A 26,892-nucleotide genomic window follows, 5' to 3' on the forward strand; every position below is an offset into this window, starting at 1 on the left:
TCCTATCACAGTCTCCCAAGCACGGGGATTACAAGCGTGCGCCACCACGCCCGGCGCAAACTCTTTTTATGGGTGGGGAATACTGGACACCAAACCTAGGAGTATTCCACCACTGATCTGCACCCCTAGCCCTTTTTTAATTTTTTGTTTTGAAACAGAGTCTCACTTGCTGACAATCTTGCCTAGAGCTTTTGATCCTCCTGTCTCAGCCTCCCAACTAATTTTGTGCATGTGGTACTAGGGAATGAATCTAGAGGCATTCTACTCCCAAGCTACATCCATAGCCCAACATTTTGTTTTTTGTTTTGAAACAGGGTCTCACCAGATTGCTGAAGCTGTCTTCAAACCTGTAGTCCTCCTGTTTTACTGTCCCAAGAAATAGGATTACAGGTATGTGTCACCGTGCCAAACTCCAAGCATTTTTTTTGTTCCTTTGTAGTACTTAGGCCTGAACAGAGGCATTCTACCTCTGAGCTAGACTCAAGTTGCTGAGGCTGGTCACAAACCTGTAATCCTCCTGCCTTAGCCTTCCACATACTGTCTCACTAAATTAACCAGGATGCATTTGCACTTGGGCTCTTATCTCAACCTCCCTAAAAGTGGCATTACAGGTGGGTTCCCCCATCCATGTCCAGCTAAACTATTTCCTAGCAAATGAAAACCTGTACTTAAAACAGAAAACCCTATATGTCAAACCTATGTTCATGAAAATGTTACAAGTTTCTTTGCCAAATACCAGTATATTCTCCATTAAGGGCGATGATTATGGTACTGGGGATTGAACCTGGGGCATTTTACCTCTGAGCTACACCCCAGCCCTATTTTTTACTCTTTATTTTAAAACAGGGTCTCACCGAGTTGCAAAGGACCTCACTAAGTAGCTGAGGGTAGCCAAGAATCTGTGATCCTCCTCTCTTCTCAGTCTCCCAAGAACTGGGATTACAAGTCTCCCCACCACACCCAGCCAAATCACTAAGTAGCTGAGGATGGCCATGAACCTGTGAGTCTTCTGTCTCAGTCTCCCAAGTACTGGGATTACAAGCATGCACCACCAACCTGGCTAAGGGCTGTGATTTAAAGAATGTGACTGTTCTAAGAAAACGATCACCACCTCTCACAAACACTCCCAGAACACGTGATTTTTTTTTTTTTTTTTTTTTTTTTTACCTGACTAGCTGCTGCTGCTTCCACTCTTCGATTCGCTTCTGTGCAGTTGATTCTCGGTCCTCTTCACTGGAACTGGAGTTCTCTTCTTCATCTAACTCACGCTGGATACTTTGCCATTTCTTTACCAAAGATGGCATTTTGGTTTTACTTTTCTTTGCCTGTAATAAATGTTAGAGGTCAGAAGGAATATAATAAGGAAACAGGTTCCCTTTATTACAGATCAAACTCTTTCCTTGATTCTAAGGGATAAGATGTTTTAAATGGGATATTTTATTAAATAAAGCCAGGAAATTTTCCTTTATAATCTTTCTATTCTACAGCCCCTCTTCTGCTCCCTGTGCTGGGGACAAAAGCCAGGGTCTGCTAGGCAAGCCCTCTGTAACTAAGCTACACCCCCATTATTTAATTCATATTTAATAGTTGCCATTGATTTTGTTGCTTTTCAGAAAAGCTGGACCTTGGTATTTCAGCTTTTATTTATTTACCATTTGATATGAACACTATAATTCTTAGAAGATAAGGATAACAGTTTTAAATTCTATAGAACTGGAAAGCTATTAAGGGCTGGGGAAGCCAGGTCCACTCCTGTAATTCTAGTACTCAGGAGGCTGAGACAAGAGAATAGTAGGTTCAAGGCCAGCTAGGGATGGAACCCAGGGGCATTCAAACTCTGAGCTACACCCTCTGCCCTATTTTTTTTTTTTTATTCTTTATTTTGAAACCAGGTCTCACTGAGTTGCAAAGGACCTCACTAAGTAGCTAAGACTATCCTTGAACCATGATCCTCCCATCTCAAACCCCCAAATGCTGGGATTACAAGCATGTGCCACCACTCCCGGCTCCTGCCCTATTTTTTATTCCTTATTTATTTGGTGGTACTGGGGTTCCTGGAAACTTTCTACCTCCGGGCTACACTCCCAGGCCCATTTTATACTTTTTATTTGGAAACAGGGTCTCTTAAGCCAGCATGGCTGGCTTCAAACCTGCGCGATCCTCCTGTCTCCGCCTCCCAAGAGCAGGGATTACAAGTGTGTGCCACCATGCCCAGCCTTATTCTTTATTTTGAAACAGGGTCTCACTAAGTCGCGGAGGGCCTAAGTAGCTGAGGCTGTCTGCACTGCAATCCTCCAATCCTCCAGTCTCAGCCTCCTGAATACTGGGATTACAAGTGTGTGCCATCACACCCGGCAAGATAGGCTGGGACAGGAGGATCAAAGGTTCATGGCAAGCCTCAGCTACTTAGTGAGTCCCTCCCCTCCACAACTTAGTGAGACCCTGTTTCGAAATAAAGAATAAAAAAATCAGGCTAGAGGTGCAGCTTGGAAGATTACCCTTGGGTTCAATCCCCAGTACTATAAAAAACCAAACACCAAACCAAAACAAAAAAAAAAAACTAAAAAACAAAAAACACTCTTAACTCAGGAGAATTGCACATTTGAGGCCAATGTGCAGCAACTAGGGACATTCTAGCTTTGGGAGATGACTATCGATCCCCCTTTTGAAAAATTTGAGAGTCTCAATCATTTGCTGAGGCTGTCCTCAACCAATGATCCTACTGTCTCCAGTTTCCCAAGTACCGGGATTACAGGTATGTATCACCACACCCAGCTGAGACCTGTTTCAAAATAAAGAATGAAATAAAATAGGGCTAGGATGTAGAGGCAGAACACTCTTGGGTTCAATCCCTAGTACCAAACCCCCAACCCCCACTACACACATCCACACGCTTCTCTTCTTTTGCCTTACCTTCATATTTTAAATTGTCATTTAATAAGCCTCAGCAAGTAGTGAGACTCTGATCAACCTAGTAAAACTGTTTCAAAATAAAAATAAAGGAGGAATAGCATATTTTAAAAAAATAGGTCTCAAAGTATAGCCTGGAGGTAGAAAAGCCCTTGGGTTTCACCCCCAGTAACCCCCCCCACACACACACACACAAGAAGAGAGCCCTGTGCAGTGGTGCACAGCTGTAATCCTAGTACAGGTTTAAGGATCACAGGTTTGAGACCAATCTCAGCAAGACCCTGTTTCAACATAACAAAAGGGCTGCTGGGTATGGTGGCACATGCCTAATCCCAGCTTTTGGGAGGCTGAGAAGGACCACGGTTTTCACCTTTTTTTTTCATGGTTTTCACACTTTTTTTTGGTGATGGTTGGACTTGAACTCAGGACCACTTAGTGAGGCCCTTCACAATTTAGTGAGACCCTGTTTTGAAATTAAAAAAAAAAAAAAATCAGGGCTGGGGTACACAGGTTGGAGGTAGAATGCCTCTGGGTTCCATCCCTATTGAAAAAATAAATAAAAGAGCTAAGGGTGTAGCTTGGAGATAGCATACCCCTGGGTAATCTCCAGTACCGCTCCAAAAAAGGAAATCGCCAACAAAGGCAGATTTTTGTCTGATTCATTGCTGAATCCCAAGTCCCTAATACAAATTCTTGACAAGTAGTATACACTGAAAGTAGACTTCTTATAGTCTGTGTTTAGTTATGTGAAGACAGCCAGTATATTAGATATTGATAAGACCCATTTTCCTTTTTGGCCAAATTGAGGGTTGAAATAGTGTCTCACTGAGTTACAGAGGGTCTTACTAAGTAGCTGAGGCTGTACTTGAAACCCAATTCAGCCTCCCCAAATGCTGGAATTACAAGTGTGTGAAACCGTGCCCAGGTTCCCAGCCCTATTTTTTATTCTTAACTTTTAAACAGGGTCTCACTAAATTGCAGAGGGCCTCGGTAAGTAGCTGAGGCTGGCTGTGAACCTGTGACCCTGCGATCCTCCTGTCTCAGCCCCCCAAGTACTGGAATTACTAGTGTGCGCCACCACGCCTGGGAGAAATGTAAACCTGACCAGGGTTTATGCTATAAGCCTGGCAAGTAGAAGCTCAGGTAGCAGGTGTGATGGAGCGCGTTTACATGAGAACTGAGTAAGGGGTCTCAGGAAAAGTTTCCTTGCTGTACTTGAGACAAATAGATTTCCTGAATAAGAAAAAAAGCCCCCAAAGCCTTCAAAAATAATTATTTCCAGTCTTGAGTATATTACTTGGCTCTTACTATTTTCTTTTCTCAATCTCCCCCCACACTTTTTTTGTGTGATGGTTGGACTTGAACTCTGGACCCTTCTACTTCCAAGCTACCCCCCACTTTTTTATTGTTTTGAAACAGGGTCTCGATAAGTTGCTTGAATCTGCAATCCTCCTGTATTATTAGCCTACCAAGTAATGGGCAACATGCCCAGCTAGTTCTGAATACTGGTCACTGACAATTCTTCCTTTAGAGGGAGGAGTGCCCATCTATAGTGCTCACTTTCAGCATGTGCCAACCCCCCCATTCTCTCACTTTACCTGTGGCACTGTCCCAATGCATACACACTCTTTCAATAAGCTCTAACACAGTCACTTCTGCTCAAGCACAGATTAATAATGAGCGCAGGGAGCTCAGAGGGATAAAACCTCTCAACACCTGCAAACCTGATTAATAACCACAGACCTAGATACCTCATCACTACTGTTTCACAGTTGGATCTGTACACATTACATGAATTTTTAGCGTATTTGATTACTATTTGCCATGGGAAAATAAATGTTTCATTTTTTTCAGGGGGTGATAATGGGAATTGAACCCAGAGACATCCTATCTCTGAGCTATACCCCTAGCTCCTACTTTTTGTTTAGACAGAGTCTCATTAAGTTGCTAAGGCTGTCCTTGAATCTGCAATTTTCCTGCCTCAGCCCACCAGGTACTGGATTACAGATGGCCTATCACATTTGAAACCACAGGTCCAAACAGTTTTGTTGGTTGTTTGAATACATTTTATTTTGGGTGGTACTTCTACCTCCGGGCTATATTCCCAGACCTATTTTATATTTTTATTTGGAAACAGGGTCTCTTAAGCCAGGGAAGCTGGCTTCGAACTTGCATGATCCTCCTGTTTCCGTCTCCCAAGCGTGGGGGATTACAAGTGTGCACCACCACGCCCGGCCTGAATACATTTTAAGTAGAAGAACATTGCAGCTGCTGGGCGTGATGACGCATGCTTGTAATCCCAGTTCTTGGAAGGTTGAGACAGAAGAAACACAGGTTCGTGGCCAACATTAGAAACTTGTAAGGTCCTTTGCAACTTAGTGAAACCCTATTTCAAAATAAAGAATAGAAAGCCAGGTGTGGTGGCGCGCACTTGTAATCCCAATACTTGGGAGGCTGACACAGGAGCACAGGTTTGCAGCCAGCCTCAGCTGCTCAGTGAGGCCCTCCACACTAAAATAAAGACTAAAGGTGGGTGTGGTGGCACACGCCTGTAATCCAGACATTTGGCTGAGACAGGAGGATTGCACTCCAAAGTCAACAGCCTTAGTTACTTAGTGAGGCCCTTTCCAACTCACTGAGACCCTATTCCAAAATAAAGAAGGGCTGAGGGTGTCGCTTGGAGGTAGAATGCCCTGGGGTTCCATCACCAGTACTGGAGGAGGGGGGGAGAAAGAAAGAAAAGAATTAAAGCTGGGAATGCACCACAGGTGGAATCTGTGACCCTCCTTGTCTTAGCCTCTCAAGAACTGGTATTACAAACATACGCCACCAACACCATGTTCAAGAGCTCTATCTCTTGAGTTTACAACCCTGCCCCCCCCCTTTTTTTGTGGTACTGGGGTTCCTGGAAGCCCTTCTACCTCCAGGCTACACTCCCAGACACCTATTTTGTATTTTTATTTGGAAACAGGGTCTCTTAAGCCAGCACACGCTCCTGGCTTCGAACCTGCGCGATCCTCCTGTCTCTGCCTCCCAAGCGCGGGGATTACAAGCGTGCGCCACCACACACGGCCCCTGGCCCCTTTAATATTGAGATAAGGCAGGCCTCAAGTTCTCTTCCTCCTGGGATTCCTTTCTAGCTGCAATTACATGAATGTGCCACTATGCTTGGTCTTTATTTCCTATTAAGATGCCCACAAAGCTCTTAAGAGAAAATGCTGAAAATATCTATAAATTTAAATATTCTTGAGTATTAGAAACATTAAGAATATGTTTTTTATTTTGGTACTAGAGACTGAACTCAAAGGCATTATATGTCCAAATTATATTCCCAGCCCAATTTTATTTATTTGGATATGGTTTCACTAAGTTGAGGAGGGCCTCACTAAATTGCTGAGGCTGGCTTCAAACCTGTGATCCTCCTATAATCTCAAGTATTGGGATTACAAGTGTGCACCACCATGCCCAGTTTATTGTTTTTGTTTTTAAAAAATGGCCTGTCAAGCCGGGCGTGGTGGCGCACGCTTGTAATCTCCGCGCTTGGGAGGCTGAGACAGGAGAATCGCACAGGTTAGAAGCCAGCCTCAGCTAATTAGTGAGGCTCTCAACAACTTAGTGAGACCCTGTTTCCAAATAAAGTATAAAATAGGTCTGGGAGTATAGACCAGAGGTAGAAAGCCCCTGGGTTCCAGCCCCAGTACCCCACCCCCAAACACAGGGAATAAAAAATTAGAATGTGGGGATGTCTCTCAGAGGTAGAATGCCCCTAGGTTCCATTGCCAGTACCCCCCCCCCCAAAAAAAAAAGGCCTGTCAGGAGAGACTGGTCATCCTTTACGTATGTATGTATGTGTGCATGTAGTACTTGGGATTGAATCCAGGGGCATTCTACTTCTAAGCCAAACCGTGAGCCCTTTTTTATTCTTTAACTTGTAACAGGGTCTCATTAAGTTGCAGAGGGCCTCACTAAGTTGCTGACGCTGGTTGCAAACATGAATCCTCCCGTCTCTCAGCCTCTCAACTACTGGGATTAAAAGTATGTGCCACCACACCTGGCTCCCGTGCCCTATTTCTTTCCTTTTTTTTTTTTTTTTTTAAGGTACTAGGAATAGAACACCTGACTCAGCCTCTCAATGGCAGGGATTACAAGAGTGCACCACTATATACCCAACTCTATTTTAATTTTTATTTTGAAACAAGGTCTCACTGAGTTGCCAAGGGCCTTGGTAAATTGCTGATACTGGCCTCAAACATGCAATCTTCCTGTCTCTAGTACAGGGATTATAGGCATGCACTTGGCTGACAGGTTATAATTTTTAGATATGAGGTATATAAAAATGAAACACACAAACATGACACCATTGGATGGATGGAAGAGTTCAGGAAGAAAGGAAAAGGCCAAATCATAGACTGGGAGAAAATATTTAACAAAGTACGTGCTTGTAATCTTCAGTAGAGATAGGAGGAACATAGGCTCGAGGACACCCTTAGCAAGTAGTGAGACTCTCATTAACCTAACGAGACCGCCTGGGGAAAAAAAAGGGCTGGGGTTGTGGGTCAGGTAGAATACCCCTGGGTTCAATCCCCAGTACTAGTTAAATCAGTTGCAGAACCGGGCGTGGTGGCGCACACTTATGATCCCAGCATTCTGGAGGTTGAGACCAGAAGATCGTGGTTCGTGGACAGCCTCAGCTACTTAGTGAGGCCCTCCTCAACTTAGTGAGACCCTGTTTCAAAATTAAGAATCAGATGTAGCCTCTAGGGTTCTAGAAAAAGAGCTAGAAATGCTTGTCTTAAAAATATTTGTATAGCCGAGCATGGTGGCGCACGCTTGTAATCCCCGCGCTTGGGAGGAGGAGACAGGAGAATTGCGCACCCTGTTTCCAAATAAAACATAAAATAGGTATGGGAGTGTAGCCCGGAGGTTCCATCTCCAGTAAAAAAAATAAATAAATAAATAAATAAAAGTATAGAGCCAGGTGTGGTGGCACATGCTTGCAATCCCAGTACTTTGGAGGCTGAGACAGGAGGATCACAGTTCACAGCCAGCCTCAGCTACTTAGTGAGGCCTTCTACAACTTAGTAAAACCTTGTTTCAAAATAAAAATAATAATAAGCAGCAGCTGGGGGTATATACTGGAGGTAGAATGTTCCTGGGTTCCTTCCCCAGTACCACCAAAAAGAAAAAAAAAGAAAAAAAAATATATATATTTGGTATACATGGTCTACCAAGTACTGTATTCCCAGTACTTGGGAGATAAGACAGGAAGATCACAAGTTAGTAGCCAGCAACAGCTATTTAGTGAGGCCCTTAGGAACTTAGTAAAACCCTGTTTCAAAATAAATAATAAACTTGGCATGGTGGAGCACGCTTGTAACCACAGCATTCAGGAGGCTGAGATAGGAGGATAACCTCTTGTGGAAAACCTTAGCTACTTTGTTAAGCTCTTTTTAACTCAGTGAGACCCAGTTTCAAAATAAAGACTAAAAAAGAGGGCTGGGGGTGTAGCTCAGAGGTAGAATGCCCCTGGGTTCCATCCCCAGCACCGCAAAAAAGAAAGAAAAAAAAAAAAAAGGAAAAAAAAGGAGGCTAGGTAGAATGCCCCTGAGTTCAATCCCCAGTACTGCAAATAAAATACATACATACATACATACATACATACATACATACATACATACGGTGGTTGCACAAAACAGAATGAATTAAACATTTTTAAAAATTTTTTTGTTGGTACTGGGGATGGGACCCAGGGGCATTCTACCTCCGAGCTCAACCCTCAGGCCCTATTTTTTATTCTTTATTTTGAAACAGTCTGAGTTGCAAAGAGCCTCACTAAGTAGCTGAGGCTGTGTGTGAACCTGGATCCTCCTGTTTCAGCCTTCCAAATGCCTGAATTATAAGTGTGTTACACAATGCCTGGCTAAATTAAATGTTTTTAAATTGTACACTTCTTCTTTTTTTTTTTGGTGGCACTGGAGATTAAGCCCAAAGGTATTCTACCTCCGAGCTACACCCCTAGCCCTGTTTTTATACTTTTTTTTTTTTTTTTTTTAATGGTACTGGGGTTCCTGGAAGCCCTTCTACTTCTGGGCTATACTCCCAGACTTATTTTTTATTTTTATTTGGAAACAGGGTCTTTTAAGCCAGCGCAGCTGGCTTTGAACCTGTGCGATTCTCCTGTCTCCGCCTCCCAAGTGCAGGGATTACAAGCGTGCACCACCACGCCCAGCCACCCCAGCCCTGTTTTTTATTCTTTATTTTGAAACAGGGTCTAAGTTTTGGAGGGCGTAAGTAGCTGAGGTTGGCTGCGAACCTACAGTCCTCCTGTCTCAGCCTCCCAAGTACTGAGATTACAAGTGTGCACCACCAAACCGGCTCAAATTGTATATATATATTTTTTTTGGTGGTACTGGGGTTCCAGGAAGTCCTTCTACCTCCGGGCTACACTCCCAGACCTATTTTATACTTTTTTATTTTTGGAAACAGGGTCTCTTAAGCCAGCAGGGCTGGCTTCGAACCAGCGGAATGTTCCTGTCTCCGCCTCCCAAGCGTGGGGATTACAAATGTGTGCCACCATGCCCAGCTCAAATTTTATACTTTAAAATGGTTAAAGATGGGTGTGATGATGCTCACCTGTAATCTCAATACTTGGAAGACTGAGAGCAGAGAACTGCAGGATTGCAGCAAGCCTCGGCAATTCAGGGAGACTCTCTGCAACTTAGTGAGACCCCACTTCCAGATAAAAATAAAATATAGCTAGAAGTGTAGCTTGGAGGAAGAACTTGCCTAGGTTTAATCCTCAGCATCACAAAAATAAAAACTTAGCCAGGTGTGTTGGCAAACGCTTATAATCCCTGTACTTGGGAAGCTGAGACTGGAGGATCTAGGTTCGTGGCCAGCCTCAGCTACTTATTGAGGCCTTCTTTCTGCAGCTTAGTGAGATCCAAAAAAAAAAAAAAGCTAGGGTGTAGCTTGGAGGTAGGATGGTGGCCCTGGGTTCCATCCTCAGAATCACCACAAATAAATAAATAAATAAGAAAGAAATCTAAAAAAATCTGGTGTGAAGGGGCACACTTGTAATCCAGCATTTGGGAGGCTAAGGCAGGAGGATTGTGGTTCGTGGACAACCTCAGCTACTTAGTGAGGTCCCTTGCAATTTCAGTGAGACCCTGTTTTAAAATAAAGAATAAAATATAGGACCTGGGGGGGGGGGGCAGCTCAAATGTAGAATGCCCCTGGGATCCTTCCCCAGTACCACAAAAATAAACAAATGAATGAATAAATGGAAGGAAGAAAAAAGGCTGGGTGTGACACTGGAGGATTGCAGGTTGGAGACAAGCCCCAGCTACTTAGTGAGTCCTCCGCAACTTAGTGAGACCCTGTTTCAAAATAAAGAATAAAACACTGGGCTGGGGATGTAGCTTGGAGGTAGAATGCCCCTGGGTTCAATCTCCAGTTCTAGGGGTGGGGGGGCAGGAGTGGTGGTGTACAACTATAATCACAGTAATCCAGGCTGAGACCGGAGTATCACAGGTTCATGTTCAATCTCCGCAACTTCACAAGACCCTATTTCTGAACAAAAGATAAAAGAAGGCTCTGGGTGCAGCTCAGAGGTAAAATGCCCCTGCCTACCTGCACTCTCTAGCAACACACACACATACATACGTTAATTTTGTGTAACATTTTTTGAAATACAAAATAAAGCTTTAAAGTGATGCACCTTATCTTTCTTTCCTTTTTTTGTCTTCTCTGCTGGTGGCATCTTGGGAGCTGATGCTGGTGCTGGTGGTGGTGGTGGTGGCTGAGTAGGAGGAGGAGGAGGAGGAGGAGGAGGTGGTGGCGGTTCTATAATGGTAGTAGCTGGCACAGCACCTCGGGCCTGGACCGGCTGCAACGAAGGAGCAGTCACTCCAATTGGGACAGAACACTCAGCGTAACCCATGATCGCAGGTGCTGCTGTTAGTCCGAGGTAATTTGATTGGAGGCTCATTCCTCTGGCCTGATGACCCATTCCTGCTGCTGGATGACTAACTGATATTGTCTGGTGTCCAATCCCAGCAGCCTGGTGTCCAATCCCTGTTGCCTGGTGACCTAACAGTGAAAACATAAAATGATACCATAAAAAAACATTTTGCCAAGACCATAAGTAGAAAAGAAAAGGAATTAGAAAGCTGGGCCTGGTGGCTCACATCTGCAATCTTAGTACCTGGAAGACAAACAGAAGATAGCAGGTTTGAGGACAGCCTTAGACCCTGTTTCAAAACAAAAAGTAAAATGACCTGAAGATAGCCAGGCATGGTGGCATACGCCTGGAGCCTATAATCCCAGTATCTGGGAGGCTGAGACAGGAAGATTGCAGACAGCCTCAGCTACTTAGTGAGGCCTTTTGCAACTCTGACCCTGTTTCAAAATAAAGAATAAAAAATAGGGCTGGGGGTATAGCTCAGAAGTACAATACCCCTGGGTTCAATTCCTATTATCCCCCTCCAATAAAAGGCCTGGGGACATCCCTCAAAGGTATAATGCCCCAGGATTCAATCTCTAATATCACAAAATAAGGTGGGGTTATGTATGGTGGGGGTGAGGACGAGAATTAGGTGGCTGGGTGTGGCAACACATGCCTATAATTCTAGCACTTGGGAGGCTAAGGAGGATAGCAGGTTTGAAGTCAGCCTCAGCTACTTAGGCTCCGTTTCCAAATAAAAAATAAAAAAAGGGTAGGGGAGCTTAGAGGTATAATGCTCCAGGCTTCAATTCCTAGTAGCAAAAACAAACAAACAAAAAAGCCCAATTATAATAAAAAGAATTGGGTGTAGCTCAGAGGTAGAATGCTTCTGGATACAATATCCACCAAAAACAAAAACAAAAAAAGAAAAGACAAAAGGAGGGGGCAGGAATTAGATCACTTACAAAATTATTTCAATATACCTTTTCCTCTAAAAGCTGCCTTATATACTGATAGTAAAATTTCAACCTCACAGTAACTTAGTATTAAAATATCTAAAAAGCAAGACTTGGCAATTTATCGAAGTCCTCAGCAATTTAGCGAGAATGTAGACCCTGTTTCAAAAAATTAAAAAAAAATAAAAAAGAAAGAAAGAAAAAGAAAAAGGATGGAGTGTCACTCAGAAGTAGAAGTCCCTAGGTTCAAGCCTCAAACCCAAAACACAGAAAGCAACACGCAAGGATATAAGCCAAACTATTTTAAGAGTTTTTAATAACTTAAAGAAATGTATACAATCAGCCTTCAAAAACAAAAACCTTTAATATTTCTTTAACTTAACACATCTAAGCTGAAACCAAAGAAATACAATGAGAAAAACACTTTAATTACAATGCTTACCTGTAGCGATAGCTGACTGGCTATAGAGGACTGGAGAGCTACCAATGGTAGCTGATCTCTGAACCACTGCAGTACTAATTTCTGTAGCTTTTCTCTTTATCGCTTTAGTAGATGGAGAACTAGAAGTGGTGGAATCAACTGAACTCTGAAACACAAACATTCTGGTCAGGGGCTGATGGCCATGGTAAACTACTCATCTAAAATAAAAACACCAGCCGGGCGTGGTGGCGCACGCTTGTAATCCCAGTATTTGGGAGGCTGAGACTGGAGGATCTTGGTTTGTGGACAATCTCAGCTACTTAGTGAGGCCCTCTGCAACTCAGTGAGACCCTGTTTCAAAATAAAGAGTAAAATAGGTCTGAGAGTATAGCCTGGAGGTGGAAAAGCCCTTGGGTTCCACTCTCAGTACCACACACACAAAAAAAAAGAATAAAAAATAGGGCTGGGAGTATAGCTTGGAGGCAGAATACGCCTGGGTTCCACCCCCAATACTGCAAAACAAACAAACAAACAAACAAATAAAATAAAACAAAACAACCAAGCTGGGTCTGGTGGCGCACACTTATAAACCCAGTACTTGGAAGGCTAAGGCAGGAGAACTAAAGGTTTGTGGCCAGTCTCAGGCCCTTTTCAACTTAGTGAGACCTTGTTTTAAAATAAAGACTAAAAAATAGGACTGGGGGTGTAGCTCGGAGGTAGAATGCCCCTGGGTTCCATCCCCAGTACCACAAAAATAAATAAATACATTAAAAAAACAACTAGGCAAGTTAGTGCACGCCTATAATTTCAGTACTTGGGAGGCTCAGACAGGAGGATCACAGGTTTAAGGATAGCCTCAGCAGTATAGTGAGACTTGAAACAACCTAGAGAGGCTGTGTTTCAAAAAAAAAAAAAGGGCCGTGTGGTATAGCCTGGAAGGAGAAATGCCCCTGTGTTCAATCCCCCGCACTACAAAATAAAACAAAATATGGTGTTTATCATGCTAGTCCCCTAATCATCCCAAATGCTAGAGCCTTTACATACCTGGCTAGTAACAACTGTGGCTTGTGCTGAAGGTTTGAGAGGAGTATCCTCCTCTGTTCCTGGGGCAGGAGGCTCCTCGCTTCCCTCATCCTCCATCTCTACCTCTTGGATTTCCCCATCTTCCATAGGAGGAGGGGGGGGTGGCGGGGGAGGAGGGGATTCTGGGGGCGGAGGGGGGGGAGGTGGCATTTCCAAGGGTAATGGAGGTTGAAGCACAGGCACATTTGACTGAAGAAGGGTCCAGAATGGAGTAAGCGGCATGAGTGATGAAGAAGAAACTTGACCAGAGAAGGCTTCTTTACAAAGAGAACCTATGGAAACAAAGAGGAGTCAGGGAAGAGCAAGACAAACTCTGTATCAACTTAGTTCAGTGAGCTTGGTAGTTTCAGGGACTGGCTCCCCCTAGCCTAACAGAAATCTGACCCACAGGCACCTACCTATTCTACATTGATGTCATTCAAGTTCAGTTCAGAAATGGCTTTAATGACCTAACACCCCTCACCATGGGACTCTAATCCCACAGTGCTTTCCCCAGTTGTATTATACTAGTGTTTTAATGAGCTAGGTTAGTGGGTAACAGAAATACCCATCCCAAACCCAAAAGTTCTGTCCACTTTGACTAAAATGGGTTAATAGTTAAAAAAAAAGTAACTTTTTATAAGGTGTTAGTTACTGTTGGCTTTCATTCCTTCCCATCTCTGTATAGATTTCATTCATCTGCTAAATCACAGCAATCAAAGTGAGGTGAAGGTATTTTTAGATTTGTGATCAATGGGAAATTTAGGAAGACACATCTTCAAAGTAAATGGTATCTCAGAGTTTTATTTTCAGACTCAAAAGGTATTTGAAGTCAAGCATGGTGATATACATCTGTAATCTCAGTACTTGGGAGGCTGAGAGGATTATAGGTTCAAGGTAAGCCTTGGCAACTTAGTGAGACCTGTTCCAAAATAAAAAAATAGGGACGGGGCAGTAAAATCCAGTACCACATACACAAAATGAAGAAGCAGACCACTTGAAACTACTGTCGCTAAGGTTTGAGTTAAAAAACAATAATGGAAGCCAGGCATGGTGGCACACGCTTGTAATCCCACAACTGGTTTAAGGCCAGCCTTAGCTCTTAGTGAGGCCCTCCGCGACTTCAAAATAAACTAAAAAATAGGGGTTGGTGATGTGCCTCAGAGGTAGAATGCACTTGGGTTCCATCCCAGTACTAATGTATATGTATATGTATATGTATACATAGCTGAGAGCCATACGTGGTGGCACATGTCTATAATCCCAGTACTTGGGAGGCTGTGACAGATGGATCATAGGTTTCAAGCCAGATCCAGCAACTTAGCTGGGCCCTCAGCAACTTTACAAGACTGTTTCCAAATAAAAAATAAGGCTGAGGGTATATCTCATACGCAGAATGTCCCTGGGTCAATACCCAAAAAATGAAAAAACACACATGAGGAATGGGGATGTAGCTCAGTTGTGGAGTGCTTCCTAGCATGTCCAATGATCCCTAGCACCAGGGGGAAAAAAAGTAACCGAGTCAGGCATAGTGGCACATGCCTGTAATCCCAGTGACTTGGGAGGCTGAAGTGGAAGGAACTCAAATTTGAGGTCAAAGCTTGGCATGGTGATGCACACCTGCAATCCCAGTGCCTGGGAGGCTGAGAGAGGAGGATCACAGGTATGATGCCAGCTTTAGCAGCACAGCAAGGCTCTACCTAAGCTAGTAAAACCCTCTTTCAGAGCAAAAAGAATAAAAAAGATGGGGGTATAGCTTGAAGGTAGAATGCCCCTGGATTCAATCCCTAGTATAACACACACACACATGCCATCTTGGGCAATTTAAGAAGACACTATCTCAAAATAAAGAAACAAACGAGGGATATATTTCAGTGGTAAAGTGCCTCTCGGGTTTAATCCCTAACACACACATACAATTGCTATTGAAAAACTGCAAGACCAGCTTTCTCAAATTTCACATGAGCAGCCTGGCACAGTGGCTTACACAAGTAATCCCAGTACTTTAAAAACTGAAATAGCCTGTGCAACTTAACGAGTCTGTCTCAAAATAAAATAATTAAAAAAAAAAAAAAAAGGAACTGGAGGTATATGCATCTCAGTGGCAGAATACCCTTGGGTTCAATCCCCAGACCACAAAAAGGAAAAAAAAAAGCCACCACTGAACACTGTGATTTTCCTGCTGTTAAAAGTTTTAAGAGAGTAGAGAAAATAGGACGATATACTTACTTGCAGCCTTCCCCATCCCTCTTTATCGTCAATAGGAAAGTTTCACAATATATGGGACTATTAGATACATATCCCAGGAATGTTGAGGGGATTTTTCTCCCTAAAATCATAGAATTTAGGAGTAGAAGAGACATGAAAAAGCATCTAGTTCAACCTTCTCATTTTACAGGTAATGAAACCCAGGCAGAAACTGACTTGCCCAAGATCCTATGACTTAGTGGCCAGGCCAGAGTCAGAGTTCAGGACCAACTCCTAGCCTAGAGCTTTCTACTTTACCAGGATGCCCTAGTGAAACAGCAAGGGTTCAAGAGCTTTAGAATATTCAAGTCCAATAATCTCACTTCTCATGAGGTAAATACCCACAGGTAGTCACCTAACAAATTCCAAAGTGGTGAATTAGTTGGGGGTGGTGTACATTTATAATCACAATACTTGGAAGGCTGAGATCCTGTTTCAAAATAAAAAAAGTAAAGCCAGGCATGGTGTTACATGCTTGTAATCCCAAGCCTTTGGGAGGCTGAAATACGATTCATAGCCTCAGCTATTTAGTGAGGCTCTTTGCAACTCAGCTAGACCCTGTTTCAAAATAAAGAATAAAAAACAGGGCTGTTGGTCTAGCTTGGAGGTAGAATGCCCCTGGCCCCTGGGTTCTATCCCCAGTACTACAGGAAAAATTTAGAATTAAAAAAAAAAAAAAAAAATAGAGCTAGAGGTATAGCTCAGAGGTAGAATGCTCATGGGTCTAATCCTTAGTACTTCAAAAGAACAAAACAAAAAAACAACAAAACATGGTAAGATTACCGAAGGGCTTCATTATGGAAGGCTCTAAGGCAAGGAGAAAGCCATTTACATTACTCTGGTCAAAATACACTGCACTGATTTGGGAGGGTGTATAGAAGGAAATCACCAGGTGATGGGTGTTATCTGTTTATATCACTTTCAATCTCACTATGATGTATAAATACATTGCAACAATAAAAGTATAGATATATATTGTTTTGTGGCACTGGAGACTGAACCCAGTGAAGTCTATCTCCAATATATACTTCCGGCCCTATTAAATTTTATTTACTTATTTACTTATTTACTTATTTATTTAACAGGTCTGGGGATGGAACCCAGGGGCATTTGACCTCCGAGCCACCCCCCGCCCGCCGCCCTATTTTTATTCTTTCTTTCTTTATTTATTTTTTTGGCGGGTCTGGGGATGGAACCCAGGGGCATTTGACCTCCGAGCTACACGCCCTGCCCTATTTTTTTTTTTTTTTTTAAAACCGGGTCTCACTGAGTTGCAGAAGGCCTCACTAAGTAGCTGAGGCTGTCTGTGAACCGCGATCCTCCAGGTCTCAGCCTCCCAAATGCTGGGATTACAAGCATGCGCCACCACGCCCGGCTTTTATTCTTTATTTTGAAACAGGGTCTCACCAAGTTGCAGAGGGCCTCACTAAGTAGTTGAGGCTATCCACGAACTGCAATCCTCTGGTCTCAGCCTCTCGAATGCTGGGATTACAAGCGTGCGCCATCATGTCTGGCTTATTTTTATTTTGAAACAGAGCCTCACTAGATTGGTAAGTCTCACTACTTGCTGAGACTGGCCTTGAACCTCTGATCCTACTGTCTCAACCTCCCAAGTATAGGGATTACAGGCATGTGCCACCACGCCTGGCTAAAAGTATATATTAAAAAAAAAAAGTGACCCATAGAAATCATTCTAAAAACAACCCACTACACTAGTACCTGACAAGGAAAATCCAGGTGATCAAAGCCTTTTGGCTTTTTTTTTTTTTTTTTGGTGGTACTGGGGTTCCTGGAAGCCCTTCTACCTCCGGGCTACACTCCCAGACCTATTTTTACATTTTTATTTGGAAACAGGGTCTCCTAAGCCAGCGCGCGCGGCTGGCTTCGAACCTGCACGATCCTTCTGTCTCTGCCTCCCAAGCGCGGGGATTACAAGCGTGCGCCACCACGCCTAGCGCCTTTTGGCTTTTAAAGTAGCTTTGCTTTTCAAAGAACTGAGAAAATAATTTACTTATTTTTGTAATTGTTTTGAGGTATACCATACTGCTAAGGAAAAATATTGGGAAAAAGAATTCCAGAAAATGAAATGCAGTTTTCCAGCTAAAATATGAAAGTGGCATTTAATTTTGTTCTTGCACTTCTCTAATATCACTTTATATACTAACTTTCAGATGGAGTATGGGAGTGGCCAGAAAGCTGTGTAACAAATATCAAAGATTAATAACTTAATTAGTGCTGGGCGTGGTAGGGCAAGCCTGTAATCCCAATACTTGGCAGATTGAGACAGGAGGACCTTAGATTCAAAGACAGACAGCCTCAGCAACTAGTGATACCTTCAGGAACCTAGCAAGACCCTGTTTCAAAATAACAAAACTGGGCTGGAGTACAGTTTGGAGGTAGAGGCCCTGGGTTCACTCCACAGTACCACAAATAATAACCTAATTAGTAATTAGGGGTTAAACTCCCTTCTACTCAATTATCACAACATGTGGTAGATAAGCATGTTGAGACTTGGAGTGCTGAAAGGTCTCTCATCTAGAAGTATGAAACAATACCAGTGCACTGATGCGGGCGACATGCTGCTATGCAGAGGAACTCAAGGAAAACAGCGTGCTCAGGGTTATCAACAAGTGATTTATGACCTCCAGCAAAGCTAATTATTATTGGTGCTACTGATGGTACTGGGGATTGAACCCAGGAGCATTCTCTGAGCTATACCTCCCAGCCCTATTTTATTTTTTATTTGGAAATAGAGTCTCGCTAAGGCTGTCCTCAAATCTATGATTCTCCTGTCTCAGCCTTCCAAGTATGGGATTATAAGCATGCACTACCACACCCAGTTTGCTCACAATTAATCCTTATATAACAAGATTAAACTACATTTGATAAATTTAACCACAAACAAGGAACATCTTAAAACATCAGAATCCTAAATTTACTAAAAACATAAAATCTGTGTCTTAAACATTGGTAATTATCTCCTTTAGCTCAAACAAAAGAACTTCAAAATACTCTAATTTGAGATCATACCTATTACAATGATGCTTCTTTTTACTTCCAAATTTAATCAATTTGGTATTCTTGCCACTTAAGAGAACATTTAATTCTTTTATTTTTGGTACTGGGGATTGAACCCGAGGCATTCCACCTCTGAACTATATCCCCAACCTGATTTTAGTTTTATTTTTTGGAAATAGGGTCTCACTAGATTGCTGAAGGGCTCACTAAGATTCTGAATCTGGCTTCAAACCTATGATCCTCCTGTCTCAGCCTCCCAAGTACCGGGATTACAAGCCTGTGCCATCATGCCCAGCTAAGAGAACATTTAAAATTTAAGGAGGTTAAGCTGGGCATGATGGCGCACGCTTTAATCCCTGTGCTTGGGAGGCAGAGACAGGAGGATCGTGCAGGTTCAAAGCCAGCCACGCACACTGGCTTAGGAAACCCTGTTTCCAAATAAAAATGTAAAAACAGGTCTGGGAGTGTAGCCCGGAGGTAGAAGGGCTTCCAGGAACCCCAGTACCAAAAAAAAATTTTTAAGGAGATTAAAATGGTATATATGGCTTATGTTGCATGCTGAAAGATTTTAAAACTAAGTTTAAAGGTAGACTAGTGGGGATGTTACTTTTTTGGTAGTAGGGATTGAACCCAGAAGCATTCTACTCCTGAGCTCCACCTCCCCATAGACTTTTTATTTTGTTTGAAAACAGGGTCTTGCTAAATTGCTGAGGCTGTCTTCGAACCTATAATCCTAGAATCACAGTTCCCAAAGTATGGGGAATAATGGCGTGCACCACCACACCCAGTGGCATATCCCTTTTTAATCTGTCAAGACTAGTGGTGGCGGATACTTATAGTCCCAGTACTAGGGAGGCTGACAGTAGGATCACAGGCTAGTCAGTCTCAGCAACTTAGTGAACCGAATAAAATTTAAGAATAAGATGGCAGAGTGTAGCTCAGAGGTAGAATGCCTTTGAATTCACCCTCAGGTACAAAACAAACAAACATATATTTTCTTAGCCAACACTCTACCCCTAAGCAAGTTCAAGTCCTTTTTACCCCCCAAAGAGAAATGAAGGCTTAGTATTTTTTTTCCTTTGTAGGTCTGGGGATGGAACCCAGTGGAATTCGTCCTCCGAGCTACACCCCCTGCCCTATTTTTTATTCTTTATTTTGAAACAGGGTCTCACTGTTATGGAGGCCCTCACTAAGCAGCTGAGGCTGGCATGAACCACGATACTCCTGACTCAGTCTCCTGAATACTGAGATTAAAAGCTTCCACCACCACGCCCAGCTATGGCTTAGTATTTTGAATAGAAAAGGCAATTTTGCTTTTTTTTTTGTTGCACTGGTGATTGAACCAAAAGGCATTCTACTTCTGAATTATATCTCCAACCCTATTTTATTCTTTACTTATTCTTTTGTACTGGGAATAAAACTCAGAGGCAGTCTACCTTCAAGTTATACTCCCAGCCCCCTATCCCTCTTTGTGTGGTACCAAGGATGGAACCCAGAAGCATTCTGCCTCCAAGCTATAGTCCCCAGATCTATGTTTTGGTCTTCTTAGTTTTTGAAACAGGGTCTCACTGAGTTGCGAAGGGCCTTGCTAAGTAGCTAAGGCTGTCTGTGAACCACGATCCTCAGGTTTCCACCTCCCAAATGGATTACAAGCATATGCTACCGTGCCCAGCCTAATCAATCTTTCTTTTTTTGTTGTTGTTGGTGGTGGTACTGGGGTTCCTGGAAGCCCTTCTCTTGGCTACACTCCCAGACCTATTTTATACTTTGAAACAGGGTCACTTAAGCCAGCGCAGCTAGCTTCGAACCTGCGCGATCCTCCGACCTCTGCCTCCCAAGCGCGGGGATTACAAGCGTGTGCCACCACGCCCAGCTCAATCTTTCTTTTTTCTTTCTTTTTTTTGGGGGGTACTGGGGATGAAACTCAGGGGCCTTCTACCTTGGGGCTACATTCCCAGGCCTATTTTATATTTTATTTGAAAACAGGGCCTCACTAAGTTGCTGAGAGCCTAAGTAGCTGAGGCTGGCTTTGAACCTGTGTGCTCCTCCTGTCTCAGCCTCCTGAGAGCTGGGATTACAAGGAAGCACCACCACATCCAGCTCTATTCTTTATTTTTTGAAATGGGTCTTACAAATGTGTGCCACCAAGCTCAGCTACAATTTAGCAATTTAAAACATGAAATTAGAGCCGGGTATGGTGGTGCACGTTGTAATCCCAGCATTTGGGAGGCTGAGACAGGAGAATCTGGGTTCAAGAAGAGCCTCAGCTACTACTTAGTGAGGCCCTTTACAACTCTACAAAACCCTGTTTCAAAATTAAAAAATAGAGCTGGGGGTATAGCTCGGAGGTAGAATAGCCCTGGATTCCAAAGGTTTCAAATGAAAAAGAATAAAAAATAGGGGAGGGGATATAGCTTGGAGGTTGAATGCCCCTGGGTTCATCCCCAGACCCACAATAAATAAATAAATAAATAAATAAATAAATAAATAAATAAATAAATAAATAATAGGGCTGGGTTGTAGCTGGGAGGTAGAATGACCCAGGGGTTCCACCCCTAATACTGGGGGGGGGGGGGAAGCAGCTAAATTTAACCTAAGTGATAGAAGCTCAGCAAGAAAAACTTGTTGGATGGGTATCTTGAAATACTACTCAGCTTTTTCTTGATATTGGTGATTAAACTGAGGGCACTCCCTTAATTGAAACAGGATTTCACTAAGTTGCTGAAGTTACCAGGTGTTAGGCTTGAATATATGATCCTTCTGTCTTATCCTCCCAAGTACTAGCTCAGTGTGCACCACCACGTCTAGCAATTATTTCTTTTTCAAAAGATCATTTTAGTTACTGTTGAGCCAACGAAAAGCATATACATATTATATAAACTTTCATTTTTTTGTGTGTGGTGCTGGAAATTCAACTCAGAAAAATTCTACCTCCAAGTTACATTCCTGGTTCCATTTCATTTTTATTTGGAAAGAGGGTCTCGCTAAGTTGCCAAGGCAGGCTGGCACTTCAAACCTGTGATCCTCAGAGGGTGAGTGCCCATGGGTTACATCCCCAGACCCGCATTAAAAAAAAAAAAAAAAAAAAGACACTCCAGGCGTGGTGGCGCACGCTTGTAATCCCTGCACTTGGGAGGCGGAGACAGGAGGATCGCGCAGGTTCGAAGCCAGACGTGCTGGCTTAAGAGACCCTGTTTCCAAATAAAACCTATAAAATAGGTCTGGGAGTGTAGCCCAGAGGTAGACGGGCTTCCAGAAACCCCAGTACCACCAACCAACCAACCAACCAAAAAAAAAAAGATGACATATAAGTTAATCAGTAGCTTTTTTTCTATAGCACAACTTGTTTCTTTTTAATTATATAAGAATGGCTAAAGATCTGACTTTTTAAAAATTCTTTTATGTTGAAACAGGTTCTCACTGAGTTGTAGAGGGCCTCACTAAGTAGCTGAGGCTGGCTTCGAATCTGTGTGATCCTCCTGTCTCAGCCTCCCAAATGCTGGGATTGCAAGCATGCACCACCACGCCTGGCTTTATTCTTTATTTTTTTGGTGGTACTGGGGTTCCTGGAAACTCTTCTACCTCTGGGCTACACTCCCAGACCTATTTTTGTATTTTAGTTTGGAAACAGGGTCTCTTAATGATCCTCCTGTCTCTGCCTCTCAAGCGTGGGGAATACAAGCGTGCGCCACCATGCCCAGCTTTATTCTTTATTTCTGATACAGGGTCTAAATTGCAGAGGGCCTCACTAAGTAGCTGAGGCTGGCCACAAACCTCCAATCTCTCATAAGCATGTGCCACCACACCCTAAAATCTTCCACTTAACCAAAGATAAGCAAAACAGGCATCAAAAACAAAGGGAGAAAACAAAACCTGACTCCATTAAAGAGCTTGTAACAGTAGTGTTCAACTTTGGAATATATGAAAAAGGGACTTCGGTCAGGAATGCAATCACCTACTGAATACTATCAACCTCTTCAATTCATTAACTGCTAATAAGCTAAGAACAAAAGAAACCTTTTATTAGGCGCAAGGGAAACACACACAAAAGAAAATCTCTTTATGAAAAAGAAGCAGCCCTACAACTTGAGTAAATATACTTCTATATTGCTGTGTTCTAAAATTATCACTAAGCCGGGCATGGTGGCGCACACTTGTAATCCCAGCATTCGAGAGGCTGAGACTGGAGGAAAGTGGTTCGTGGACAGCCTCAGCTACTACTTAGGGAGGTCCTCTGCAACTTAGTGAGACCCTGTTTCAAAATAAAGAATGAAAAATAGGGCAGGGATGTAGCTCAGAGGTAGAATGCCCCTGGGTTCCATCCCCAGACCCGCAATAAATAAATAAATAAATAAATAAATAAATAAATAAATAAATAAATGTATCACTAGAGTCCTATGTGAACTTTAAGCAGGGTGATCTAATGACAATTTACAGACTTTTTAAGATATTAACAAGGATATTTGGTATACTGTCAGAACTTTTCTACAGATACCAGAAAGCCAAGAGAATACAAAGTATAGTTTTTTCCCTTTTTATTTTTGTGGTAATGGGATTGAACCAAAAGATAATCTACCACTGAGCTAAACCATCATCTCCCCCCACTTTTTTTTGCGGGTCTGGAAATGAACTTCAGAGGCATTTGACCTCTGAGCCACACCCCCTGCCCTATTTTTATTCTTTATTTCAAATCAGGGTCTCACTGAGTTGCAGAGGCCTCACTAAGTAGCTGAGGCTGTCCACGAACCACGATCCTTGTCTCAGCCTCCTGAATTCTGGGATTACAAGCCTGTGCCACCATGAAATGACTGGCCCTCTCCCTTGTTTTTGTCTTTTTTATGGTGGTACTGGGGGTGGGACCCAGGGGATTTCTACCTCTGGGCTATACTCCCATACCTATTTTATACTTTATTTGGAAACAAGGTCTCACTAAGTTGCTGAGAGCCTCACCAAGTAGTTGAGGCTGGTTTTGAACCTGTGTGATCCTCCTGTCTCAGCCTCCCAAGTGCCAGGATTACAAGCATGCGCCACCACGCCTGGCTCCTCTCTTTTGTTTGAAACGGGGTTTTGCTAAGTTGCCTAGACTGGCCTCAAACTTAGAACTGTACAGTCTGAGACTCTCAAGTACTGGGATTATATTGTCCACCACACCTGGACAAAGTATTTCAGTTCTTCCTAAGTTACAAGCAAATTTTACTTTTTTATTTTTGTGGCAATACCAGGGATTGAACCCAGAGCCATTCTACCTCTGAGCTTCACCCTCAACCCTATTATTTTTTTGAAAATTGAAAGAAGTTTATTAGAAAGATAGAAATACAAGCCGGGCGTGGTGGCACACACTTGTAATCCCTGTGCTTGGGAGGCTGAGACAGGAGGATCACATGGGTTCGAAGCCAGCCTCAGCTACTTGGTGAGGCTTTTAGCAACTTAGTGAGACCCTGTTTCCAAATAAAATATGAAAAAGGTCTGGGAGTATAGCCCGGAGGTAGAAAACCTCTGGGTACCACCCCTAGTACCACCAAAAAAAAAAAAAAAAAAAAAAAGAGGGAAATACAGAAAATAGAAAGAGAGCCCCATGCCAAAATGGCATGAGGGGGTGACGCGAAATGAATACACCCTATTTTATTTATTTTTAAACAGCCTCACCAGTTTGCTGAGGTTGTCCCCAAACCTGCAATCTCCTCCGTCTCAGCCTTCTTACATTATTTTATATTCTAAGATCTATTACTTTAGAAATCACTAACCTTTCATATTCCACTGTAATAGATAAGTTTTTTTTTTTTTTCTTTTTTCAGGTCTGGTGATGGAACCAAGGGGCTTGACCTCCAAGCTACACCTTCTGCCCAATTTTTTATTCTTTATTTTGAAACAGGGTCTCACTAAGTTGCGGAGGGCCTCATTAAGTGGCTAAGGCTGTCCGAGAACCACGATCCTCCGGTCTCAGCCTCCCGAATGCTAGGATTACAAGTGTGTGCCACCACGCCCAGCTAGATACCAGTTTTTTAAGATTAAAGGTTATTAGTCACAGTCCTATCTATGCTTTATTTACTTATATTTGTCATTTCAAGAAATGTGGACTTGGAGAAAAAAATGTACTTTATTAAAGAAAGTGCCAATTGAGTCATGGCTCTTCCGAAGAGCTACTTAGATTTTCGGAGTAACCGAGGAGGCATTTTTGTTTATTTATTTTTTGCAAGGCTGGGGGTGGAAACCAGGGGCATTCAAACCCCAAGCTACATGCTCAGCCCTATTTTTTATTCTTCATTTTAAAACAGGGTCTTACTGAGTTGCAAAGGGCCTAAGTAGCTGAGGCTGACTGCAAACAGCCTTCCTCCTGTCTCAGCCTCCCAAGTACTAGGATTACAAGTGTGTGCCACCACAACTAGCACTGAGGCACTATGAAAGCCTGTGTGTGTGTTGTGTGTGTGTGTGTGTTTTACTGAGGATGGAACACAGGAGCTTTCTACCTCTGAGCTACACTCTCAGACCTTTTTTTTTTTTTTTTTTTTTTGCGGCACTGGGGGTGGAACCTAGGGGCATTCTACCTTCAAGCTACACCCCTAGCCCTATTTTTTTTTTCCCTCATTTTGAAACAGGGACTCAGTGAGTTGCAAAGGGCCTCACTTAAGTAGCTGAGGCTGGCCATGAAAAGTGATCTTCCTGTCTTAGCTTCCCAAATGCTGGGATTACATCTAAGACCTATTTTATGTTTTATGTTGATGAGAGCCTCACCAAGTAGCTGAGGCTGGCTTTGAACCTGTACAACCCTCCTATCTCAGTTTCCCAGGTACTGAGATTACAAGCGTGTGCCACGCCTGGCTTGAAGCTCATTTATTTAAAAAAAAAAAAAAAAGGTACAGGGGGGCTAGGAATATAGCTCAGTACAGCACAATTGCCTAGTTTGTGCAAGCCACTGGGCACAATCTCCAGCAGCACCACAAAAAGAAGGCACATTAACTGACTGACTTCACCTAAGATTACCTTACATGGGAGGAATTGTCCTATTTTCACTTTGTTTATACTAGGATATTATTGGCAGTTTTCAACAATTGATTATTCTGCTTCTCTGAGGTTAATATGTTAGTTTACCAGCACTTTTAATGTTTTGATTTTTTTTCTTCTTTATTTGCAGTAGTGGGGATGTAATCCAGGGCATTCTATATCCGAGCCACACCCCTAGCCCTATTTCTTACACTTTATTTTTTTTGTACTGGGGGTGAAACCCAGGGGCTTTTCTACCTCCGGGCTATACCCCCAGACCTATTTTATATTTTATTTGGAAACAGGGTCTAAGTTGTGAGAGCCTTACTAAGTAGCCGAGGCTGTCTTCGAACCTGTGCAATCCTCCTGTCTCAGCCTCCCAAGCGCGGGGATTACAAGCATGAGCCACCATGCCCAGCTTTTACTCTTTATTTTGAAATAGGGTCTGAGTTGTAGAGGGCCTCACTAAGTAGCTTAGGCTGTCCATGAACTGTGATCCTCCTGTCTCAGCCTCCCAAATGCTGGGATTACAAGCATGTGCCCACCATGCCTGGCTAATTTTTGTGTGTGTGTGTGGTAGGCTGTTGTTAATTATAACCAACAGTTTATCTACTGCCTAATCATCACCATTTATCTTTATGGAGATACACCACTATTTAAGTAACATAAGAATTGATATAGAAATCTTTTTTTTGGTGGTACTAGGGATGGAACCCAGGGGCATTCGATCTCCAAGCAACACCTCCAGTCCTATTTTTCAGCATATTTATTTTTGAAACAGAATCTCATTGACTTGTGAAGAGCCTTGCTAAGTAGTAGTTGAGGCTGTCCGCGAACAGCGATCCTTTGGTGTCAGCATTCTGAATGATGGAATTACAAGTGTGCCCCACCACACCCGGGTGAATCCTTTTCTTTTCTTTTCTTTTTTTTATTAATTTATTTTTTAAATTGGTGCATTGTAGTCACATATCAATCACATTAGAGTACAAGACTTGAGAGGATATACAAGCACACATCATCCAATTAGCCCTCCTCCAGCCCTCATCCCATTCCCTCCCCCTCCCTCCATCCCACGCTTCTTTGGTGATTTACTTTGATACATTTGTTTATGTACCTCCTGCGTTTTAAAGAGGCTCCGTCCTCCAGTATTACATACCCTCTGATTGGTCACATTAGTTGCTTCACTATAGGGCCCTTTCTATAGCTCAACCTCTTTCTGTTGCCCTTTTACTCCTAGTTATTGCTGATTAAGAGAAGCGTCTGATTTATATTTTCTGCGATATTTCTCTGTGCATGCTGCGTTGCAAGTTCCGATCCCACTCTTGATGGTCCCAGTAGTGGCCTGGCTACTC

The 26,892-nt window shown here is 42.9% G+C and overlaps 1 protein-coding gene across 2 annotated transcripts in view; it reads right to left on the minus strand.

The window, feature by feature from the left end:
- The window catches only part of FNBP4 (formin binding protein 4), a gene marked incomplete at both ends in the record, with an annotated part of 59,543 nt that overhangs the window by 449 nt on the left and 32,202 nt on the right, over positions 1-26,892 (minus strand). For both annotated transcript variants that reach the window (XM_080719555.1, XM_080719554.1), the window contains 4 exons: positions 1,168-1,325; positions 10,631-11,001; positions 12,254-12,398; positions 13,277-13,587. In XM_080719555.1, the coding sequence (XP_080575681.1) occupies positions 1,168-1,325; positions 10,631-11,001; positions 12,254-12,398; positions 13,277-13,587 (985 nt within the window). The remainder of the gene's footprint in view (positions 1-1,167; positions 1,326-10,630; positions 11,002-12,253; positions 12,399-13,276; positions 13,588-26,892) is intronic.

Source organism: Muscardinus avellanarius, assembly GCF_963383645.1.
Source record: "Muscardinus avellanarius genome assembly, chromosome: 1".
Classification (NCBI taxonomy): Eukaryota; Metazoa; Chordata; class Mammalia; order Rodentia; family Gliridae; genus Muscardinus; species Muscardinus avellanarius.